Source organism: Heptranchias perlo, chromosome 40 (assembly GCF_035084215.1).
Source record: "Heptranchias perlo isolate sHepPer1 chromosome 40, sHepPer1.hap1, whole genome shotgun sequence".
Taxonomy (NCBI): domain Eukaryota; kingdom Metazoa; phylum Chordata; class Chondrichthyes; order Hexanchiformes; family Hexanchidae; genus Heptranchias; species Heptranchias perlo.
Window position 1 is genome coordinate 8735568 of NC_090364.1, and position 23253 is coordinate 8758820.

A 23253-nucleotide genomic window follows, 5' to 3' on the forward strand; every position below is an offset into this window, starting at 1 on the left:
TGGATGAAGGGACCGAGTGTAATGTATCCAAGTTTTCTGACGATACAAGGCTAGGTGGGAAAGTAAGCTGTGAGTCTGCAAAGGGATATAGACAGATTAAGTGAGTGGGCAAGAAGGTGGCAGATGGAGTATAATGTGGGGAAATGTGAGATTAGTCACTTTGGTACGAAGAATAGAAAAACAGAATATTTTTTAAATGATGAGAAACTATTAAATGTTTGTGTTCCGAGAGGTTTGGGTGTCCTCGAACAAGAAACACAAAAAGTTAGTATGCAGATACAGCAAGCAATTAGGAAAGCAAATAGCATTTATTGCAAGGGGGTTGGAGTACAAGAGTAAGGAAGTCTTACTACAATTGTACAGGACTTTGGTGAGACCTCACCTGGAGTACTGCATACAGTTTTGGTCTCCTTATCTAAGGAAGGATATACTTGCCTTAGAGGCGGTGCAACAAAGGTTCACTAGATTAATTCCTGGGATGAGAGGGTTGTCCTATGAGGAGAGGTTGAGTAGAATGGGCCTAAACTCTCTGAAGTTTGCAAGAATGAGAGGTGATTTCATTGAAACATATAAGATTATGAGGGGGTTTGACAGGGTAGATGCTAAGAGGTTGTTTCCCCTGGCTAGAGAGTCTAGAACTAGGGGGTATTGTCTCAGGATAAGGGATCGGCCATTTAGGACTGAGATGCGGAGGAATTTCTTCACTCAGAGAGTTGTGAATCTTTGGAATTCTCTACCCCCAGAGGCCTATGGATGCTGAGTCGTTGATTATATTCAAGGCTAAGATCGATAGATTTTTGGACTTGAGGAGAATCAAGGGATATGGGGATCGGGCGGGAAAGTGGAGTTGAGGTCGAAGATCAGCCATGATCTGATTGAATGGCGGAGCAGGCTCATGGGGCCGTATGGCCTACTCCTGCTCCTATTTCTTATGTTCTTATATGGATAGAGAGATAGGTGGATAGATCCAGATTGATAGACAGGCAGAAAGATAGATAAGTCATTGAAAGTAAACCTAAAAATATTACTTTACATTAAATTGCAGGAGTAGAACAAGAGGTCACAGGTTAAAACTAGTAAAAGGTAATCTCAGAATTGATATCAGGAAATTCGTCTGCACACAAAGAGTGATCAATGTATGGAATAGACTTTCAGGGAGAGTAGTGGAGGTGAAAACCCTGGAATCATTCAAGAAACAATTGGATGCTGCAATGGGGAGAGGTTAGGATCTCTCTGGATGGATGAACTAAGATGGACCGAATGGACTTCTTTATCTTTAATTATCCTGTGATATAGGAACAGGAGGAGTCCATTCAGCCCCTCGAGACTGTTCAGCCATTCAATTAGATCATGGCTGATCTGTATCTTAACTTCCATTTACCCGCTTTGGCTCTACATAGATAGATAGATTTGGTTGTAAAAACAGAAAGACAGATCATTATCTGAATGGTGATAGATTGGGAAAAGGGGAGGTGCAACGAGACCTGGGTGCCCTCGTACACCAGTCGCTGAAAGCGAGCATTCAGGTGCAGCAAGCAGTTGGGAAGGCGAATGGTATGTTGGCCTTCATTGCAAGAGGATTTGAGTACAGGAGCAGGGATGTCTTACTGCAGTTGTACAGGGCCTTGGTGAGACCACATCTGGAGTATTGTGTGCAATTTTGGTCTCCTTATCTGAGGATGTCCTTGCCATGGAGGGAATGCAACGAAGGTTTACCAGACTGATTACTGGGATGGCAGGACTGACGTATGAGGAGAGATTGGGTCGACTTGGCCTATATTCACTCGAGTTTAGAAGAATGAGAGGTGATCTCATCGAAACATATAAAATTCTAACAGGACTAGACAGACTAGATGCAGGGAGGATGTTCCCGATGGTTGGGGAGTCCAGAACCAGGGTTCACAGTCTCAGGATATGGGGTATGCCATTTACAACCGAGATGAGGAGAAATTTCTTCACTCAGAGGGTGGTGAACCTGTGGAATTCTCTACCACAGAAGGCAGTGGAGGCCAAGTCATTAGATGCATTCAAGAAGGAGATAGATATATTTCTTAATGCTGAAGGGATCAAGGGATAGGGGGGAAAAAGCAGGAACAGGGTACTGAGTTAGACGATCAGCCGTGATCATTTTGAATGGCAGAGCAGGCCCGAAGGGCCGAATGGCCTACTCTTGCTCCTATTTTCTATATTTCTACAGAAACATATAAAAGCAGACAGATGGTTTGATTTCACAGGTGCTTTTTTATATATATATATATATATAGATAACCCAATGACAGGCAAATTCGAGCTGTTAAACTTCTTGGGAGTGGCAGTCTCAGATTGACACCGCCCACAAGCAGAACGGTCCAATCAGAGACGGAAAGAGGCGGGGATGATTGACAGGAGAGACCGACAAACTTGCTGGTCTTGAGTGACACCCATTTCGAGCAATAAACAGACGACCGGGCTACACAGTGGCCAATCAGTGCGGTTAGAGGGCGGGACTGGCGGTTCATGCTAGTTAAAGCTGCAGCGCAGAGGTTGGGTGGTGGCTTGTGAGTGAGCTGAGCAGTGGCATCGGGATCTTTTCAATTGTGTTTATTTTTTTTTTTTGTTTCCTCCTGCTATAATATATATTTTGGCCAATTTAACTTCTTGGGAGACTTCGAAGCCTCAGTTTACCAAAGTTGGAAGATGCAAGCCATCAAATGTGTGGTGGTGGGGGATGGGTGAGTAATGACTGCGAGCCGCCAAACTTTTTAAAGTAAACTTTTCCTTCGTTTCTCTTTTTTTTTAAAAAAAAAAGTTTTAGTTTTGAGATTTTGTGAGAAGTCGGTCTTCATATCATTCGATATGTGCTTTTGAATTTTTCATCACAGAGATGTTGGGGGAGAAAATGACTAAATGGAAGGAAAAAAAGTTCCTCTTTCATTTCCTTTTTCTTAGTTTTTTTTGGGGACATTTTTTAATACTTTAGTAACACAGTTATAGTGGTGCAGTTTACCCCGTTCTTTTTTAAGATGAAAACTTACAATAGAAAGACCTTAAATCACTTTCCTTCATTGTGTCTAATAATCCACATGTGTCCCTCTGTATTTTATGGTCCATGTGTTTTTAATGAAAATTAAAATATTGCAGAATGCAGATTTAAAGACTGTAGCTCTCTTCTAAGTATGTTTCAAAGTTCTTGTGTGATATTCTAAAAGTTTTTTAAAAATTGTATAAATTACAACTTTTTATAAGTGTGACTGACATTTCATGGGGACATAATTTAATTCTAACTGGTTTAAAAGTTCTGTGTTATCTTGTATTAAATTTTCCAAGTGCTAATATATTTGCCTATATTTGTGTGTGCCATGCATGTGGGAAAGTATGGTACCAGTTTGGGGTTTTGGCCCGTTGTTCTTTATTGACGTACCTGGGATTGTGACGCTATCGCCCTTCTGTCTTGTTACTCATTGATTTTCCTAGAAGTAAACTAATTTCATTATGCCTAAGCATGTTTGAAACTCTGCCTTAAAAAGGTTTTGGTTAGCCTGAGGTGCTATTTGAGGATGGACTGAGGAAGATGTGGCAGGTGTCTTTTACACTCTTTAGCTGCAGGGACCTTTAAATTTTATTTAGGTGTGACCTGATGAGAGAAATTAAAATCATCACAGGGCAACTGTAGATCTGAGCAAAAGAAGCCACCTGTGATTCCTGGAGGCGTCCTGAACGAGTGATTCAGATGGATGTAAACTATCCCATGGCACTTTCAAAGAAGAGCAGGGGAGTCCTACCCTGGTGTCCTGGCCAACATTCATCCCTTGATCAAACATCACCATAAAACAGATTATTTGGTAGTTATTACATTGTTGTTTGTGGGACCTTGCTATGTGGAAAATTGGCTGCTGTGTTCCCTACATTACACTGGTGACTACACTTCAGAAAAGTACTTAAATTTTCTGTGAAGTGCTTTGGGGCATCCCGAGGTTGTGAAATGTGCTATATAAATGCAAGTTCTTTTTTTAATTGATCAGTGTGCATAGATTTATTGGCTGGGGATCCAAGTAGACCTCTTTGCAACCTACCTCCTCCCTGTTCCTCACCCCCACAAAAAAAACACCGAGCCCCCAACCTGTTGCATTCAGTTCAGGTATTAGTGAGTTTGTTGTGGTATTAGGACAAATATTGAGCATTGCCTATGGTCCCCGGTTTATGAACTGGGTGACTGAGGGCCAGTCTGGCTGTTAGATGTAATTGGACTGGCCTGGTGTTGATTTGGTCCAATGGTTATGCTTAGAATGAATCTAGAAATTGTACCATTTTGATGCCTCTGATTCCTTTGATCGACAAACTGAAACTGAATAATCTGTTTGGAAAAGTTTAACTAACTGTAATTATTGTTCTTGCTTGCTTTTGAACCTTATTACTTGTGGGGGTGGAAAGAATAATTTCCCCCAGCCCCTGTTCCCATGAGGGACATGTTGCTACGTTACGTTCTTTTTGGGGCCCCTGCCAACACTCATGTTGTCCTTGAGCAGAGATGTGAGAGGGTACCCAGGATATTGGATTTGTGATTCTTCTTACTAGGAAGTGACACCCCCCCCCCCCCCCCCCAAAATTACTTAAACCAGTGTGAAGACCTGAGGCCTTGGTGATAAATCATGGTTCGTATTCACTTTCAAAGAGCTGGCACAGGCACGATGGGCTGAATGGCGTCCTTCTGTGCTGTATCATTCTATATTTCAGCACCCATGTCACCATGTACTGTACTGTAGTTTCTCTAATGAATGTCTGATAGCTATTTTTAAATAGCGCAAATAATGGAAAATATTGATTGCATGACTCTTTTTCATAAAAATGGTACAGATCCTTGGCCCTGCAGGGGCAGTCAGTACCCAGAAGTGCTGCTTAGATGATCAAATTGTAATCTGTATTTGGCCCTTTTCCAAAAAATCCATTTTAGTCTTAATTTTAAGGTCTTTAAGATCCCTAATGTCTTGATCTACCTGCTGCAAAGACTTCAGACACAGCAGCAGCATCTTGCATTTATATTTAGCCCCTTTTTAACATGGAAAAATGTCCCAAGGTGCTTCACATTGGCATGAGGAAAATGGATGCTGAACCAAGTAAAGAGATTAGGAAGGGGTGACAAAAAGTTTGGTCAAATGAGATGGGTTTTACAGGAGGAGAAGGGGATGGAGAGTCGGAGGGGTTTGGGGAGGTGCTCCAGAGAGTTGGTCTTAAGCACAACAAAGGGAGGGGAGGCTGTAATCAGAGGAATGGGGAGATTGTAGGCTGGAAGAGGTTACAGAGAAAGGGATAGCTGAGACCATGGAGGGATTTACACACCAGGATTAAAAATGATAAATTTGAGGCATTGGGGGACCGGGAGCCAATGTAGGTCAGTGAGGGTGGGAGTGATGGGTGAGCAGGACTTGGTGCAGGATGTGATACAGGAAGCAGAATATCAGATGTGCTCGAGTTTATGGGCTGGGTGGAGGATGGCAGTGTAAGAAGGGTGTTGGATTGATCGAGTCTGAAGGTGACCAGAATGGATATGAACTTCAGAGGTGGGGTGATAGTAGACGGTCTTTGTGATGGAGAGGGTATGGGTTGAACAGGGCGACAAGGTTGTGCACAGACTGGTTAAGCCTGCGACAGCGACTAGGGAAGAGGATGGAGTTAGTGGTGAGAGTAAAGGTGTTTGTAGTGGAGACCGAAGACGATGGCTTAAATCTTCCCAGTGTTTAGCCAGAAGTTGTTGAGACTCATCCACGACTGTATGTCAGACAGGCCAATGTCATGACCGGAGGCCTTGGTGACATGGTTCATGTTCACTTTCAAAGAGCTAGCACAGGCATGATAGGCCGAATGGCCTCCTTCTGTGCCTCATTCTATGATTCTTTGTCGGCACCCATGTTGTCATGTACTCCTACAGTTGTTTCTCTAACAAGTGTCTAATAGCAATTTAAATAACACAAATAATGGAAAAAATTGATTGCATGAAACTTTCATAAAGATGGTACAGATCCTCGACCCTGCAGGGACACTCTGTACCCAGAAACACTGCTTAGATGATCAGATTATAATCTGCTTTGGGCCCTTTTCCAAAAATCCATTTGGTCTTAATTTTAAGGGCTTTAAGATCCTTAAAATGTCTTGATCCATTGTTGCAAAGACTTCAGACACAGCAACAGTATCGTGCATCTATATTTAGCACCTTTTTAACATAGGTGGTGGAGGAATAAAGCCCAGTGTCATCATCGTACATGTAGCAGCTGACCCCATTGTCTGGGGCTGATTCGCCAAGCGGCAGCATATAGAGGAGGAGGAGGAGGACGACTTTCGAGACTCTGGAGGTGATGATGCAGGACCCTGGGGGGAAAAGAACGCTCTTAGTACCTTGCACAGTAGCCAGTTTAAAGTCTGACTAAGCTCACCCTAGTTTCTTCAGATTCAGTTTAGTTTGTCAGATCATGTTTTACATAGAGATGGTTGACTTCCTCAGTAATTCACCACCTGCAATATCCTGTGAGTTCTTGCATCACAGTCCAGTATCTTGCGAAGACTTGCAACGTTCAGGACTGTTTTAATGTGTCGTTGAAAGAAGCAGCCTTCAACGAGCTATAAAACCTGTAAAGTATTTAAAAAGAAAATTGTTGTTCGAGAATTATGGGCATTAGTGGAATTTCATGACTCGGGAGGATGAATAAACCACTTTCATAGTTGGATGTCATGTGCATCTCAACTGCAATACTGTCTCTTAACCCCATGCCGTCTGCCCAATATCCTGTGTGTTGCCCAAGTCAAAGAGTAGTGTTGAAGAATCTGTAATAATTCTGTAACCCAAGGGGAGGAAGAATCTTTGTAGCCTGAAAATCGCAATAGTTCTTAACAAAGAAAATAAATCCTACCTTTTTTTTGTATGGCACCTTTTCATGCAGTGGAATATCTCTCTCAATGCTTCACACGACTACATTTTTTTTGGAGCATGGTGACTTTTTTTTTTGTTTATAACTGGAAATGCAGCAAACTTTGTGCACCAGCAAACAATGAGATGAGTGATCATCCAATTGGGTATCTCTGGTGGTATTTGTTGAGGGAGGAATACAGATCACGACACTGGAAGCAATCTCTGTTCCTTGAAGAGTTTTGTGGGATCTTTATCATACTTTTACTCTTCCATCTGTTCTGCATGGACTAAGCTTTGACATCTACAGTGATTGGTGTGAATTGGTCACTGATGTTGCTCTCGAGACTTTTTAAAAAAAAAATCAGTTTTCTCCTGTTTGACTGTGCTAACTATGCTGGATACAGTTCCATAGGCCAACACCTTCTCCAAGAGGCCATTATTCACGTGAGCCTTGACAGTAACATTTGGCAAGCTACTCATATGCTTGGGACATCGAGATGCTGTGCTCAGTAGAGGTCCTCGCATGACTTCCAGTCGCTGTATAATGAAGCAGTCCGAGCCTGCATGCAGCAAGACCTGGACAACATCCAGGCTTGGGCTCATAAGTGGCAAGTAACATTCGTGCCAGATAAGTGCCAGGCAATGACCATCTCCAACAAGAGAGAGTCTAACCACCTCCCCTTGACATTACCATCGCCGAATCCCCCACCATCAACATCCTGGGGGTCACCATTGACCAGAAACTTAACTGGACCAGTCACATAAATACTGTGGCTACAAGAGCAGGTCAGAGGCTGGGTATTCTGCGGCGAGTGACTCACCTCCTGACTCCCCAAAGCCTTTTCACCATCTACAAGGCACAAGTCAGGAGTGTGATGGAATACTCTCCACTTGCCTGGATGAGCGCAGCTCCAACAACACTCAAGAAGCTCGACATCATCCAAGATAAAGCAGCCCGCTTGATTGGCACCCCATCCACCACCCTAAACATTCACTCCCTTCACCACCGGCGCACTGTGGCTGCAGTGTGCACCATCCACAGGATGCACTGCAGCAACTCGCCAAGGCTTCTTCGACAGCACCTCCCAAACCCGCGACCTCTACCACCTAGAAGGACAAGGGCAGCAGGCGCATGGGAACAACACCACCTGCACGTTCCCCTCCAAGTCACACACCATCCCGACTTGGAAATATATCGCCGTTCCTTCATCGTCGCTGGGTCAAAATCCTGGAACTCCCTTCCTAACAGCACTGTGGGAGAACCGTCACCACACAGACTGCAGCGGTTCAAGAAGGCGGCTCACCACCACCTTCTTGAGGGCAATTAGGGATGGGCAATAAATGCCGGCCTTGCCAGCGACGCCCACATCCCGTGAACGAATAAAAAAAAATAATAATGATCAGGAGCAGGACCATGGCCAGTTTTTGCCCTCCCTCACCCAGGCGTCCTGAGGCCCCTTTTGTAGTTCCCCAGCTGAGATCGGCTCACTTGGCTCAGAATCTGGGGCCTCCCCGATCTCTGGCAATAATGCTCACTGGGTAAACTTGCTGCCCATTCCCTCGCTGAAGACTTCAGGCCCTTTGTCGCTGGATGACCAGCATTAGTAAATGCTCCCTTACACAGTTTAGTTTAACTGTGTTGCATGCTTCAGTCAGAGAGTGGTCAATATGGTGGTTGTATATAAGTGGGTCATGTGGTCAAATTTGAGTTAGGAAATGGGTTTAATCCACCTTCACTGTATTTCGCTGTAGCACCTGAACATTTACTGGTTAAGTTGAAAACTCTCTCTTAATGGTGCCAAATTGCTTGTTGACTCGAATAAAATTTTTCCTCTGAAATGCCGTACAAGTTGAGATGTCATATTTAATGCCAAAAAAAAGGTTGTGAAATATCCAGACTAGTAATGTCTAGAACCTGGGTTGTCCACACATCTAAATATAGGTTAATGCTATTGAAAAAGGTATTTATCTTCCCCTTGCACTATGGGAATAAAAAGCAACTGAGAAACTGTTACTTTCAGTTCTCAAATCTTCTAAACTAGAAGTAGTTACAGGAATTGATTCTTTCTGTGGTGGGAAGGGGCGGGGTTGGGGGGAGAGGGGGAGTAAGAGACCTGTTCATTTCAAGTGTCACATGTCTTCCAATATTCTTTGGGGTTTAATTAGGTTAGTTAGGACTTTTTTTTAAAACAATGTCATGTGTCTTAGTTAATCCCAATGGTGTGGAACTGAGGCAGATAGACCAGAAAGGTTCTGGATTTGATCCTCAGGCTGTGCTGAGTTGGCTGATTTCAACCAGGAACTGTCATGGGGTTTACTACTCTAGGTGCCTGAGTAGCACAAGATCACATTTCAGCTCAGAAATGGCAAGTATGTTAATGTAAATTTATTCCTCCGTTTTCATTTTTGTAGGTGTCAGCCGTGTCTCAGTGGTAACACTCTCGCCTCTGATCCTGAAGGTTGTGGGTTCAAGCCCAACTCCAGAGACGTGAGCACATGATCTAGGCTGACACTCCAGTACTGTACTGAGGGAGTGCTGCATTGTCGGAAGTGCCGTCTTTTGGATGAGACGTTCGACCGAGACCCCGTCTGCTCTCAGGTGGACGTAAAATTTCCCACAGCGCTGTTTTGCGGAAGAGCAGGGGAGTTCTCCCTGGTGTCCTGGCCAATATTTATCCCTCAACCAACATCACTAAAACAGATTACCTGGTCATTATCACATTGCTGTTTGTGGGAGCTTGCTGTGTGTAAATTGGCTGCTGGCGTTTCCTATATTAAACAGTGGCTACACTTCATAAAATACTTAATTGGCTGTAAAGTGCTTTGGGAGGTCCCGAGGTTGTGAAAGGCGCTATATAAATGCAAGTCTGTCTTTTTTCACCCAGCAATATGAGAACTCAAACCGCACAGGGCAGCAAGCAACCCAGCACCTCAGTCTGAACGGAAGTGCTCATTTCCTGGCAGGCTGTGTGCTTATCTGGTGGGGCTTAAAAACTAATGCAGGTTTACTCCCTATTTTTTTTGCTGTAATATCAGGTTGAACCTGATTAAAAGCAATAGTGTGTTGCACAGATGGCTGTAATAGTCATATCCTCAGAGTGCTCACTAGTAAAACCATTTTGACTCGGGTGAGAGGAGGATAGAAGAGGTTTGTGTAGATGGTGATCTATCTCGTAAAGGATGAGGGTAGTGTGTTTATATTTCCTGCCAATAACTGTCATTCAGATTAGATGCTACATCACTTGCTGCTCGTACTGCACTCAATAAAACCTTTTTGAAAAGAAAAATAATTCTGATTTGAACTCGTTGGGATTTAAATGTATTTTTTTTCTAAAGATTGATCTGCTTCTGTCCCCCACTCTGTTTGTTTGGGTTAATAAAACCTCAGTGGAAAGTTCTGAAATCAGGACAGTCTTAGAGTTGGCATGTCCTACTACTGGGTGATGTTTGTGGCAACGTTGCACTTCATGATGTTAAGTACACACTGGCATATAATACGTGCATTCCAGTGTATGACCTAGTGTCAGAAAGGGTTTTTCACAAGGTAAGCTTGGAGGAAGAAGGTCATTTGATCTCATCGTTCCAAAATACCCAACCTACTGTTTTCCCATTACATAGAATCTTATGATGTGGAGATGCCGGTGATGGACTGGGGTTGACAAATGTAAACTTGGTGTTGTAAGATTGTTTACATAGAATGTTATAGCTCAGAAGGAAGCTATTCGGCCCATTGTGCCTGTGTCGACTCTTTGAAAGAGCCATCTAATTAGTTCCACTCCCCCTGCTCTTTTTTTTCCCCATAGCCCTGCAAATTTTTCCTTTTCACGTACATATCCCATTCCCTTTTGAAAGGTACTATTGAATCTGCTTTCAGCACCCTTTCAAGCAGTGCTCGAGTTCAATGTCCTGGCCTCAACCATCATTCCTTCCAGCCACTGATTCTTTTTAAAGGAGCGCCCCGATGACTCATTTGGGTAAATGCAATGTGTAATGTTTAATTGAGTGCGACAGGCCAGGTGGACCTAGGTTAATCCTGGGGTCTGTTCTGTGTTAGCTGATATTGGCTGTGGGGTGGGGTGGACATTACAATTCGCTTCAGTCAAGTCAAACAGCGTTCCCATTCCCGATTTCCTGTGCAGTGGGAAATGGGAATTTCTGGATATTGCTTGAACACAGAATCGGGCTGAGCTGTAACGCTCTCTGTGGTGAAAAAGCCTTGCTGTCAATGCTCACATGTAATGAACAGCCACTTGGGTTCCATGGACACCAACAGTTGCTGTAGCATCTCTCATCTGAAATATTTTCAGGCACTTGGAATGATAGAATCTTACAGCACAGAAGGAGGCCATTCGGCCTGTCATGCCCGTGCCAGCTCTCTGAAAGAGCTATCCAATTTAGTTCCACACCCCAGCTTTTTCCCCAATCTGCTTCCACCACCCTTTCAGGTAGTGCGTTTCAGATCTTAACAACCCTCTGTTGGAGGGGGGGGGGGGGGAAATCTTCTTATTTCCCCTCTAGTTCTTTTGATTATTTTAAACCTATGACCTCTGGATACAGAGGAAACGGAGCATGTAGGGAGAAACTATCAAAACCCCTCATAATTTTGAATGCCTCTATTGGGTCCCCCTCCTTTTCCTTCTCTGCTCGAAGGAGAACAATCCCAGCTTCTCCGATCTCTTCACATAACTGGAAGTCACTTAAGACCATTAAATACTTAAGTGGTGTTGACTTTTATGTGATGCCACTGTTAAGGGGAGGAAAGTTGAGGAGAGGGGGAGGAGTGTATGAAAATAAACTTTGCCAAACGCATTGCAGATTGACTTTTTTTTTTTGCAAAAAAAATTCCCATGAAATCTGGAATTTAGCCCCGCCCCTATATCTAGATGGCACACAAACGCTTGTTTAATCTTGTATGTCAGATTCTGCCATCTCTCGCCCGCAAAGAATGAAGTGTTTGGAATGTCTTGTTCTTATCTGACTGTTATTTGTGGGGAGGGAACTCGATGAACACCGTCTTTTCACTTCCGAGGACCGGCCTTAGAATCTGGACTAGATTGAGAGGCCGAAATATCCTCTAGTCTGCTGGGTGTGTTTTTAAAAAAAAAAAAATCACAATTCACTCAGTTCCCAGTGGGCCCCGAGACCGAAAATGTTATCAGTTCGGCTATAGATTGGGTAATCTCACTCGGGGCTCTGGACGGCCTGTGTGAACGAGTGGAAACGTTAGGATTAGGATTAGGATTAAAATACATTTTGGGAACAGATTAAAGGGACTCGCTAACTGTCATGGCCATTATTTATCCCTCAACCAAACATCACTTTTGGGGGGGGGAAAAAAAAAATCAGATTATCTGGTCATTATCACGTTGCTGTTTATGGGAGCTTGCTGTGCGCAAATTGGCTGCCGTGTTAACTACATTATAACTGACTACACTTCAAAAGTACTTCATTGGCTGTGAAGCGTGGTGGAACATCTTGAGGTCGTGAAAGGTGCTATATAAATGCAAATTCTTTCTTTCTAACTATATTGCTAAATATAAATAGCTTCCTTGATGAATGCAAGATGTTTTCTAAGGTGGTGTGTTGATTATAGATCTGGGTTTGTGTGTGTGCGCTGCATGTGCCACCACTGTGGTAGTCAAACTAAAAAGCGATACCCTTCTAAAGCCTATTCTGTGTAGGCTGGTGTTAGTTTATACTTTTCCAGATGTAAATGGCAGTTGGGATTACAGCTGTTGGGTTCTGCTGCTGACAGCAGAATAAATCCCTTTGCAAACCTTCAGGCGCTCAGTTCAATATCCTTTTCCAAATCCGACTGCTTTTTTGTTTTGGCCGAGGATCAGTTCTGTGTGGTTACGTGGCGTGCTGCCTGTCAGGCCAATGCTTGCCTGAGCCTGAAGCTGGTTAATTTTACATTTGGCGTTAGGGATTGTGTGAATTATGAGGAAGGAAACAAAAAAGAACTCATAATCCCGTTGACTTGAGGCTTAGCATTGTCCCTGCAGTAGTAATGACAATCATACTTCCATTGCATTGCTGTTTGAAGATGGTGGCTGAAATGAGTCATAGAATGTTACATATTACATAGAACTAACAGAATTTACAGCACAAAAACAGGCCGTTCGGCCCAACTGGTCCGTGCCAGTGTTTATGCTACACATGAGCCTCCTCCCATCCTCTCATCTCATCAGCATATCCTTCTATTCCTTTCTTCCTCATGCATTGAAATGGAAGCTAGATAAGTACATCAATACTGTTCACCTCAACTACTCCTCGTGGCAGCAAGTTCCACATTCTAGCCACTCTGCAGGTAGAGAAGTTTCTCCTGAATTCCTTATTGGATGTATTAGTGACTGTCGTATACTCATGGCCCCTTGTGTTGGATTTCCTCACGTGGAAACATCTTCTCTCTACCCTATCAAACCTCTTCATAATTTTAAAGACCTTGAGAGGCCACACTGTTATTACAGCATAGAAGACCAGTTGGCTCATTGTATCTGTGCTGGCTCTCTCAAAGAACAGTCCATTTCAAAATTTTCTTTTTCATATACTTGTAAAAGTTATTATAGATTCTGCTTCCACCATTGTTGCTGTTGGGTCCTAAAATATTCTTTGCTTTGAAAAAATTTCTAATCTCTCTCTCTCTCTCTCTCTCTCTCTCTCTCTCTCCTTGAATTAATGCCCTCTAGTTAGTGACTCACTGAAAGAAAAAGAGATTTGCATTTATAGAGCACCTTTCATGACCTCAGGGCATCCCAAAGCGCTTTACAGCCAGTGAAGTACTTTTGAAGTATAGTCACTGTTTTAATGTAGGAAATGCGGCAGCCAATTTGCGCACAGCAATGTGATAATGAGCAGATAATCTGTTCGTGATGTTGGTTGAGGGATAAATTTTGGTTAGGACGTCAGGGAGAACCCCCCTGCTCTTCGTTGGAGTAGTGGTGTGGGATCTTTTATGTCCACCAGAGAGAGTAGATGGATCCTCAGTTTTAATGGCTCATCCGAAAGATGGCACCTCCGACAGTGCAGCACTCCCTCAATAGTGCATTGGAGTGCCAGCCTAGATTTTGGTGTTCAAGTCTCTGGCGTGAGGCTTGAGCCCACAACTTTCTGACTCCGAGGTAAGAGTGCTACCCACTGAGCTACGGCTGCCAATGGAAATAGTTTTACCTGATTTACTTTGTCAAAAATTCTCATTAATTTTGAACGCTTCTGTCGGATCTCCTCTTAGCCTTTTTTTTATTAGAGCAAATAAGGTTCAGTTTCTCTGGATTTCTAATAACGAAAGCTCCTCATCCCTGGTTTCCTTCTGGCTTCTCCATGGTTGAAAGGTCTGTTTGGTCTCCACTCACGAATGAATAACGGTCACTAGGGTGAGGCACTGGGATGGATGGCACTGTTCCTTAGCATAAGTCAGAACCCTCGGAACAGGGAGGAACTAGTGTAGAATATTCGGACAAGGGGAATTCAGGGGTGATTGGAAAACTCTGCAAACGTTATGCCCCCACCCATTGAGTTGAGATGATGAAGAATTCTTTCAAAGCTGATTCCTGATGTTATGATTCCAGCAAAGGATACTATGGGAGGAAGGGCTGAGGCCTGAAAGAAAGTGGGGCGTATGGATGATTGGTACTGAGTGTGATCCGAAAACCCTTCGCCAGGTGAATTTCTTCAGCTGACGAACTTTCTGTGCACCAGTTCTGAACGCTTGACAGCTCTCTCGTTTTACAGGAAGCTGTGATTGTGTTTTTTTTTTTGTCGTGTGACGTTTCAAAAGTTTCCGACAGGTGCAGGGCACGAGGCGTCCTAACTCCTACAGTGCTCCCTACAGGGGACCCTGTTATGTCGGAAAATCATTCGACCCTCTTGTGACCGTCTTTTCATTTGTGCGACCAGACTTGCAATTCAAGCCCGCCTTCTGTCAGCTGGTTGCAGTGTAGCATCAGTGGGAGTTGTGTGGAACCAATCACCAACCTGTTCACATGCCGATCAATTCCACACTGACGGCAGCCAAACAGAATGTAGGCTTGTATGCAGACCCATCAAGTCTTGCGCACTTCTGTTTAGAAGTGTGATGTGCACTGTATGGTTCTACCGTTCAGTTGAGGCCACCTGCAGATGGCAGAATTCCTGACGACACACCCCAGGGCCAACGACTCTTCCCTCCCAGGCACGGCCTCCCCAATCCTTAACCTTGCCTCACCCCTCCCCTCCCACCCCATTCAAAGATTGTCATTTTAAAACCCAGCTCGCTGCTGTTCGAGGAAGGGAAACCTGTCATCTGCTGGCCTGGCCTACACGTGACACTAGCCCGCAATGTGTGGTTGACTTTTAATGCCCTCTGATGTGGCCTAGGAAGCCACTCAGTTGTACAGGCAATCGCTAGTTGGGGCAACCATGGCTTGGCAATAAATATGGTCTTGCCAGCATTGCCCACATCCTGAGAACAATTAAATTTTTAGAAAACCTACACATGCTCCTGTGAGTAGACAGGGCTCTGTATGTTTTAAATGGGTTTTCGGTCGGTCGTGCCCCTGACACTATAAATATTCCTAACTACTGTTCTGGTTTACAGTGAGTGGCAAAAGTGAGATTCTGCCCCTTTCCCCAAGGGATTGTGTGATGAGGGAACTATGCGCAGCTCAAATATCTGGGGCAAAAGTAACAGACCAAATCCAGGATCAAAGTGGCTCTTCATTGTTGCCAAGACAGATGAATTCTGTTTGGGGAAAGTACAGAGGCTCACCTACAAATGCAGTTGCAGCAAAGTTTGGCCTGCTGAGACTTGAGTATCTCGAAACTGGGATTGTTGCACCTGTGTGTATCTTGGGACAGCGACTTACCCCCTGGGAACTTGCTGCCTTCTCGCCGTGTCCCAAAGTTAACCTGCGGGGGTCCTTCTTTAAATATGCCGATTGGGGCTCAACCATGTCATCGGGCCAAGACCCGCAATCTTAGTTGGAGGCTTGAGTTAGGGAAGCAGTCACTGCTCTCCCCCCCCCCCCCCCCCCATCAGGCCACACCTGTCGGGAGGGATGGGGACCGTGGGCCAAAAGAGGCCCAGATGTCCTTGTGGACCAGGAGTGCTCCACAAGGAAGCCTTGGGCCTCCCTTGCCACCAGCTGCTCCCTCATTTTCCCCCCCCCTCCACCCAACAGCACTTATTTGACTGCTGGGGACTGATCCTGCGGGCCCTCGGCTATTGCCCCCTGCCGCCCACTGGCCAGGGAGTGGATCTGGCCAGGTTCAGGCGGGTCATTGAGAAAATGTATGGAAATGAGGCCTGGCAGTTAAGATCATCCCCGAGCGTGCTGCCCACTTCCCCCACCCCCCACCTTAAAATCAGGATTTTTTTTATTTGTTAACAGTAGCCTACATTTAAAAAAAATATACTGGTGGATGTCCTCCAGTGGTGGAAATGGTGAGTGGAACGATTCATATTTGCATATCTATACAGCCAATAACTGGAATACTAGCAGATGTACCCCCTCATGGCATTGCTCACGATGAGTCAGAGGCGATCCTGCTTTATAACGATAGGGGTATCAACAAAGTATAAACTGTTTTATAGTAAGTGTGACACAGGAAGTGCTTGTTTATACAGAGCTTTGAACATACTCGATTAGTGCATCTTCCGTGGCTTTAGTCTCAATTGTGTTGCGTCTGGCATGCTAGTGTTATGGTCCTGCTGGTAATTACTGGGTTGACTAGAAATGAGCAAATAACATAGCTGGACTGGAATCAGACCAACAGGAAATAAATGAATACTTTGCCAAGAGCAGCCTTTGACTTCTTGGACTGCACAGAAAAGGAATTGACCTGAGGTGAAAAAAAATAAAGATTTGCAGAGTGGTTGAAAGAACTCGGAGAATATTTTTTTTCATGAGATTGGTGAAGTGAATGTTGAGGAGTTCTTTGGCTGGTGGGCAAATTGGAATCAACTGTGCACACTGTGGATACATTGCTGAGTTGAGGTTAGTGCATTTGCTGCATTTATATTGCAGCACTGCCACCAGTCTGAAGCCTGCCTTGATTGTGACACTGCTGGGATACATGGAGAACCACTAAGTTTTTTTTTCTTTTCCCCCCCTGTACTGGCAGTATTGGATGCTGCCATTTTGTCTGGGCACTGCAGATGTTCCTATTGCCACCCTGTACTGACCTGGACCTCTGACATCTAGTAGGCCCTTGGCCAGATAATTGGCACCATCCCAACTCTTAATCAACTCCAAGATCGTGCCTGCGCAGTCGCTGCTGCCGAGATCTGCTCTGCAATCAATGTAAGCGGGGAAACATTCCACTGCACTCCTAATTGAAGCAGTTTTGACCAGTACAAGTGGGTCATCTGAGAGCCCTGATTTAAGTTTGAGCTCTTTGCTGTGACGAGGTTCTCTGCGTTTCTGTTTCCTTCTTCGTAAAAGATGGGGAAACGCTGGTTGAAAAATACCTTCTGGATGTTTGCCCATTCCAAATGAGCTCATCTAGAAACTGCAAGCTTGGATATTAACTTCTTCATAGACTCTATATGTCCGTCAAACAGCACTGTTCGCCTTGGGAGGGGCAATAGGAAGTATGTTTGGTCCATTTACCTCTGATTTCAAAACCAGGAATCCACTATGATTCTCATGTTCAATTTTCAGGAGTCAATGATTGGGACTAAAGAAAGGGGCTATTGTGTTTTGTAGCTAAGGATCTTTCTTTCCCCTTCCAATTTTCTCCTGAAGGTACATATGGAGGAGCACTGTTTGCCGAAGTGACCGCTCCTCGTGCATAATTTTCAACACCGAGCAACTGGAAGCTAATTGATTGGGAAGGGGCATTACAGTCGAGACCAATCCTGTCCTCATCTGATGTCCTCACAGGGACACATTCAATTGGAGTCATCAGGGGCTGAAATCATGGTTCACTTTCCCCCTGCCTTGACTAGAGGTTCTGAAAGCAAATGTGCATCAGTTGACTGGTGACTGACTGACCGTCTAGTCTTTGGATCAGTGCTACATTAGAGCAGATGCCTTTTATTGACTTCAACAAACTAGGTCCCTTTTTATTGTGTTTTGAAGCTTGTATGATCCAGTATTTTGTAAATGTGCTAGTGATATCCAGTGGCAGATACTTAATGTGGCAGCAACCTTTCATTGCCATACAAATAGACTTGCTGTGCGTTTCCTCGGTCAGCATTTGTCAAGAGAAGGGACAGGTTGGTGTTTTGACATCTTCCAGCTCTGAAGAAGGGGAAGGTAAACAAGTTAGTAATGGAATTGGGATGTTCTGTGTTTTCTCTCTCCTGCTCAGCCTGCTGTGTGTTTCCAACTTTGTCTCCCTAAGTCCCTCCACCCCACTTTTTCCACCTCTTTTTCTAGCTTTTTAATTTAAATTTGTTTGGACATTCACCCATTACTTTACTTCCTCCCCACCTTTTTTTATAAAGTGACACAGTTGGAATACCTTGGTTAGTTTCTGTGGCATCCAATTGGAATATCATTAATCATGTATCAATGATTTATTGTCTGCAATTGTATATCATAGGGGTGAGTGAATGGGTTTGGTCCTTTTTAGAAAAACTACTGATGGATTAGTACTGGGTTTGGTTATCTGGAATCTGCATGAATCCTCCAGGGTCTAAAAGCTAGTCTTTCAAGCTTATGCTCAAGTAGAAATGGCCCTGTTAAGTAAGGGTGCGTTTACAGTACAAGATTGGCATTGGTGCAAAGGTGGTTTGGCTTCACACGAACACTAAAGTTATGCAGGATGCATTGGCCCAAATTGATTCAACTCTGACTGAATTGTATTTCAGTGTGAAGAAACAGTGCTTAACATGGACACTAGGGTGCTTTTCCACTAAAACAGTAAAGGGCTATAGGATGCTACCAGCTCACCAATTATATGTGGCACAATGCAACATTCCAAAGAAATCAAAATGTTCCCTTTTTCCCAAGTACCCTTGTGAAAGAAAAATTGGATGGCTTCAAACAGTGTTTGTTCAAAAACACACAGGGTTCCTCTCCCCCTCCTTCCTTATCTAGATTAGAAAAGTTTATATCGTTCAACCCACACTTAAAAGAAACTGGTTTCAACAACAAAAAAAAATTCCATGTAGCTGAGAGCAGCCGTTTACAACTTAACAAGTCTGTTGCACATTAAATGTCAAACTGCTTACTGCTGCTTGGGGAAATTATCAATGTAGTTTTTTTTAATGTTGGATTTCATGGAAGATTTTTTACTGCAGATTGAATGGACATGAGTTCCCTCTGTGTTAAAGCTAATCTTTAACGAGAAAGAGAACATTCATTTATATAGCACCTTATCGCATCCCCCTGGATGTTCAAAATGCTTTACAACCAGTGGATTACTTTTGCAGTGCAGTCAAAGACTGTCCATATGTGCACAGCAAAGTCCCACAAGCAGCAAATGAATGGCTGACCGGTTAGTCTGTTGGTGGTATTAGTTGAGGGACAGATGTTGCCAAGGACAATGGGAAAACTTCCCTGTTGTTTGTCGAATAGTGCCATGGAATCTCTTCTGGCCACCTGAGCAGGCAGAGTTTTATCATCTCATCAAAAAGACAGCACCCCTGACAATGCAGCACTCTGTCAGTACTAGTGAAAGAACATTATGTAAGATGCATCGATGGCTTTTTAACCTCTGAACTCCCGTACACCCATCACCCCTGTGCTTGCCGACCTACATTGGCTCATGTCCAGCAATGCCTCGAATTTAAAATTCTGATTCTTGTGTTCAAATCCCTCCATGGCCTTGGCCCTCCCTATCTCTGTAACCTCCTACAACCCTGAGCTCAATGCTCCTCCAATTCTCGCCTCTTCCGCATCCCCAATTTCCTTCACTCCACCCTTGGCAGCTATGCCTTCAGCCGTCTAGGTCCTAAGCTCTGGAATTTCCTCCCTGAACTCTCTACCACACTCTCCTCCTTTTAAGACGCTCCTTTAAAACCTACCTCTTTGACCAAGTTTTTGGTCACCTGTCCTAATATCCCCTTATGTGGCTCGACGTCATATTTTGTCTGATTACGCACCTGTGAAGTGCCTTGGGATGTTTTACTATGTTAAAGGTGCTATATAAATGCAAAATGCAAGGAACCTTCTGAAAGCCCATCTTTTCAAGCTTTTGGGTACAGTAGTCTACTGGCTATGGCACTGGGCTGGAAACCCAGGGGTCATGAGTTCAAATCCCCACACTGCAAGTTGTGAAATTGTATTCAATAAATCTGGTAATTTGTGAGTTGGCATCTGGAAACTGACCCATGAAAGGTGTCAGATTGTCATAGTAACCTGTGGTTCGTTGGTGAACTTCAAGGAAGGGAACTTGTTGCCATTATCCAGGCTGGCCTACTCGTGTCGCTGGCTCCACACTGTGGTTGGCACTTGATGCCTTCAGGGCACCCAGGGATGGCCTTGCCAGTGTTGGCCACACCCCAAGAACAAATTAACATTTAAAAAAAAACTTCCTAACCTCCTAATTGTCCTTCCTGATTTTTTTTTTAATACAAACCCATTTCTGGTGCTCTCCTTGACCTTTGCCATGCTTTGCAGTTCCAACCCTCCTACACTTGAAGCACAAGAGTTTCTGCTGATGGGGATGTGGTTTGGTGCCACCTAACCTTGTTATTTTCAGACTCAAGAGAACAGAGATCACCTTGGTCTTGGCTGTTTTTGAGCATAAACTCCAGAATAATTTATTTTTAAATGTTTTGCTTGTATCCAGCCTGAAAGACTGTGTTGTGCTGTTGTCATTTTAAATCTGTTTCACGAGTATTTTTTTCAATTCAACATTTTAGGATTTTATATGAACAATCATAGTTGTTAAAATTGCTTGACATTCCTTACCTTTCGTAAATCTGGGGGAGTGGGGGAGACAAACTCTGAAGTGTTGATTTAAAGAATGTATACAAGATGTCTGCGTTAGTTCAGTTTGTCTTGCATAGAGTTACATCAAAACTACAGCACAGAAACAGGCCATTCGGCCCAACTGGTCTGTACCAGCGTTTATGCTCCACACAAGACTCCTCCCTTTCTTCTTTGTCTAACCCTATCTGGATACTCTTCTATTCCTTTCTCCCTAATGTGCTTATCTAACTTCCCCTTAAATGCATCTATGTCATTGCCTTGACTACTCGTTGTGATAGCACGTTCCACATTCTCACCACACTTTGGGTAAAGAAGTTTCTCCTGAATTTCCTATTAGCGACTATATTTTATATTTATGACCTAGTTTTGGACTCCCCAACCCCCACAAGTGGGAACATTTTCTCTACGTCTACCCTGTCGGACCCTATCATTGCCTTAAAGACCTCTATCAGACCATCCACAGGATGCACTGCAGCAACTCACCAAGGCTTCTAAGACAGCACCTCCCAAATCCACGACCTCTGCCACCTAGAAGGATAAGGGCAGCGGGCACATGGGAACAACACCACCTGCACGTTCCCCCTCCAAGTCACACACCATCCGAACTTGGAAATATATCGTCGCCGGGTCAAAATCCTGGAACTCCCTACCTAACGATACTGTAGGAGAACCTTCACCACACGGACTGTAGTGGTTCAAGAAGGTGGCTCACCGCCACCACATTCTCAGCAATGAGGGATGGGCAGTAAATGCTGGCCTCGCCAGCGATGCCCACATCCCATGAACAAATTTTTTTAAGTCACATCTCAGCCTTCTCTTTTCTGGAGAAGAGTCCCAGTCAGTTCAGCCTTTCCTGATAAGGATATCCTCTGTTCTGGTATCATCCTTTGTGAATCTTTTTTGCACCCTTTCCAACGCCTCTATATCCTTTCTATAATATGGAGACCAGAACTGTTCCCACTACTCCAAGTGTGGTCTAACCAAGGTTCTATACAAGTTTAACATTACTTCTTTGCTTTTCAATTCTAGAAATGAACCCTAGTGCTTGATTTTTGCCTAGTTTATGTCGCTACTTTCAGTGATTTATTTATCTGTACCCTTTGCTCCTCTATCCCATTTAGACTCTTATCATCCAAGCAGTATGTGGCCTCCTTATTCTTCCTACCAAAATGCACCACCTCACACTTATCTATATTGACATTCATTTGCCAATTACACGCCCATTCTGCAAGTTTATTAATAGCCTCTTGCATTTTGACACATTCTTTTGTATTAACTACACCGCCCCCCCACCAAATCCAAATTTGGTGTCTTGTTGCTAAGCCTTATCTGTCTCGCTCCTTATCTGCGATAACATTCCAGTGCTCCAGTATCAGTCGAGAGGAGAAAATTGACACGTTCATACATTGCCTCCACTTGCAGCATGGAAAGTTACAGCTGTGTATTGTAGCACACCCCATTAGGCTTGGAGATGATCTATAGTAGATTGATTTTGATGGGGAGGTATTGCCATCCTCAACATGTTTGAGGAAGCTGCAGAGCACAGGAGGCGGCCATTCGGTCCATCGTGCCTGTGCCATCTCTTTACAAGAGCTATCCAATTAGTCCTACACTCGAGCCCTTTCCCATAGTCCTGCAAATTTTTTTCTTTTCAAGTATTTATCCAATTCCCTTTTTGAAAGTTACTATTCTGTTTCGCCACCCTTTCAGGCAGTGCATTCCAGATCATAACAACTTGCTGCATTTAAAAAAAATTCTCATCGCCTTCCCCTCTGGTTTTTTTTGCCAATTATCTTAAATCTGTGTCCTCTGGTTACTGACCCGCCTGCCAGTGGAAACAGTTTTGCCTTATTTCCTCCAAGTCCCCTCAATTTTGAACACATCTATTAGATCGCCCTTTAACCTTCTCTGCTCGAAGGAGAACAATCCCAGCTTCTCTAGTCTCTGCATATAAAGTAGATAATGGAAGTTGTCTGAAATTACTTTGGACTTTAAAAATGCTTTGGACAAAAGCCCACATGAAAAACTTTTATAATAAAACTACTTCGATCAGAAGCCTTTCATATGGAACTCCGTCTAAAGCCACAGGAATTTGGGGCAGAACAAGGAACTGCATATAAAGCTGGTGTCAAAAAAATAAGTAATGAATATTGTTGAGCAATGTCTGAGTGAAGGGAGTTGTAGTGTGGAGTCATGCAGGTCAGTAGTTGGATTACGGCTTCTAATCTGTACAAGTGACCTGGATGTTGAAACCAAATGTAAATTTATCAAATTTCTAGGCATTAAAACAGGGAATGTACTTGACACAAGATATGGCTAAAACACTTTTAGGAAAATGTAGACCATTATGCAACTGAGGAAGCAAAATGAGATTTAACACTTCAGAAATGTTAAATAATGCTTCAAATATACAGTGTGTGGATTTGAATTAGCACGGAGATTTTGGGAGAGACTGGGAAATGATGACTTGTCCAGTTATGTGGAGAAGCAGTCAAAATGCTGTGCTATATA

At 43.8% G+C, this 23253-nt stretch overlaps 1 protein-coding gene across 2 annotated transcripts in view; it reads left to right on the plus strand.

The window, feature by feature from the left end:
- Positions 1–2503: 2503 nt before the first annotated feature.
- LOC137305658 (ras-related C3 botulinum toxin substrate 1-like) overlaps positions 2504–23253 on the plus strand; it is a 51675-nt gene continuing 30925 nt past the window's right edge. Inside the window, exon 1 of one of the 2 annotated variants that reach the window (XM_067974549.1) lies at positions 2504–2711. In XM_067974549.1, coding sequence (XP_067830650.1) covers positions 2677–2711 — 35 coding nt within the window. In that variant the 5' untranslated portion in view covers positions 2504–2676. Of the gene's footprint in view, positions 2712–16765; positions 16855–23253 lie in introns of those variants that run through there. The other variant, XM_067974548.1, reaches the window with a different exon arrangement.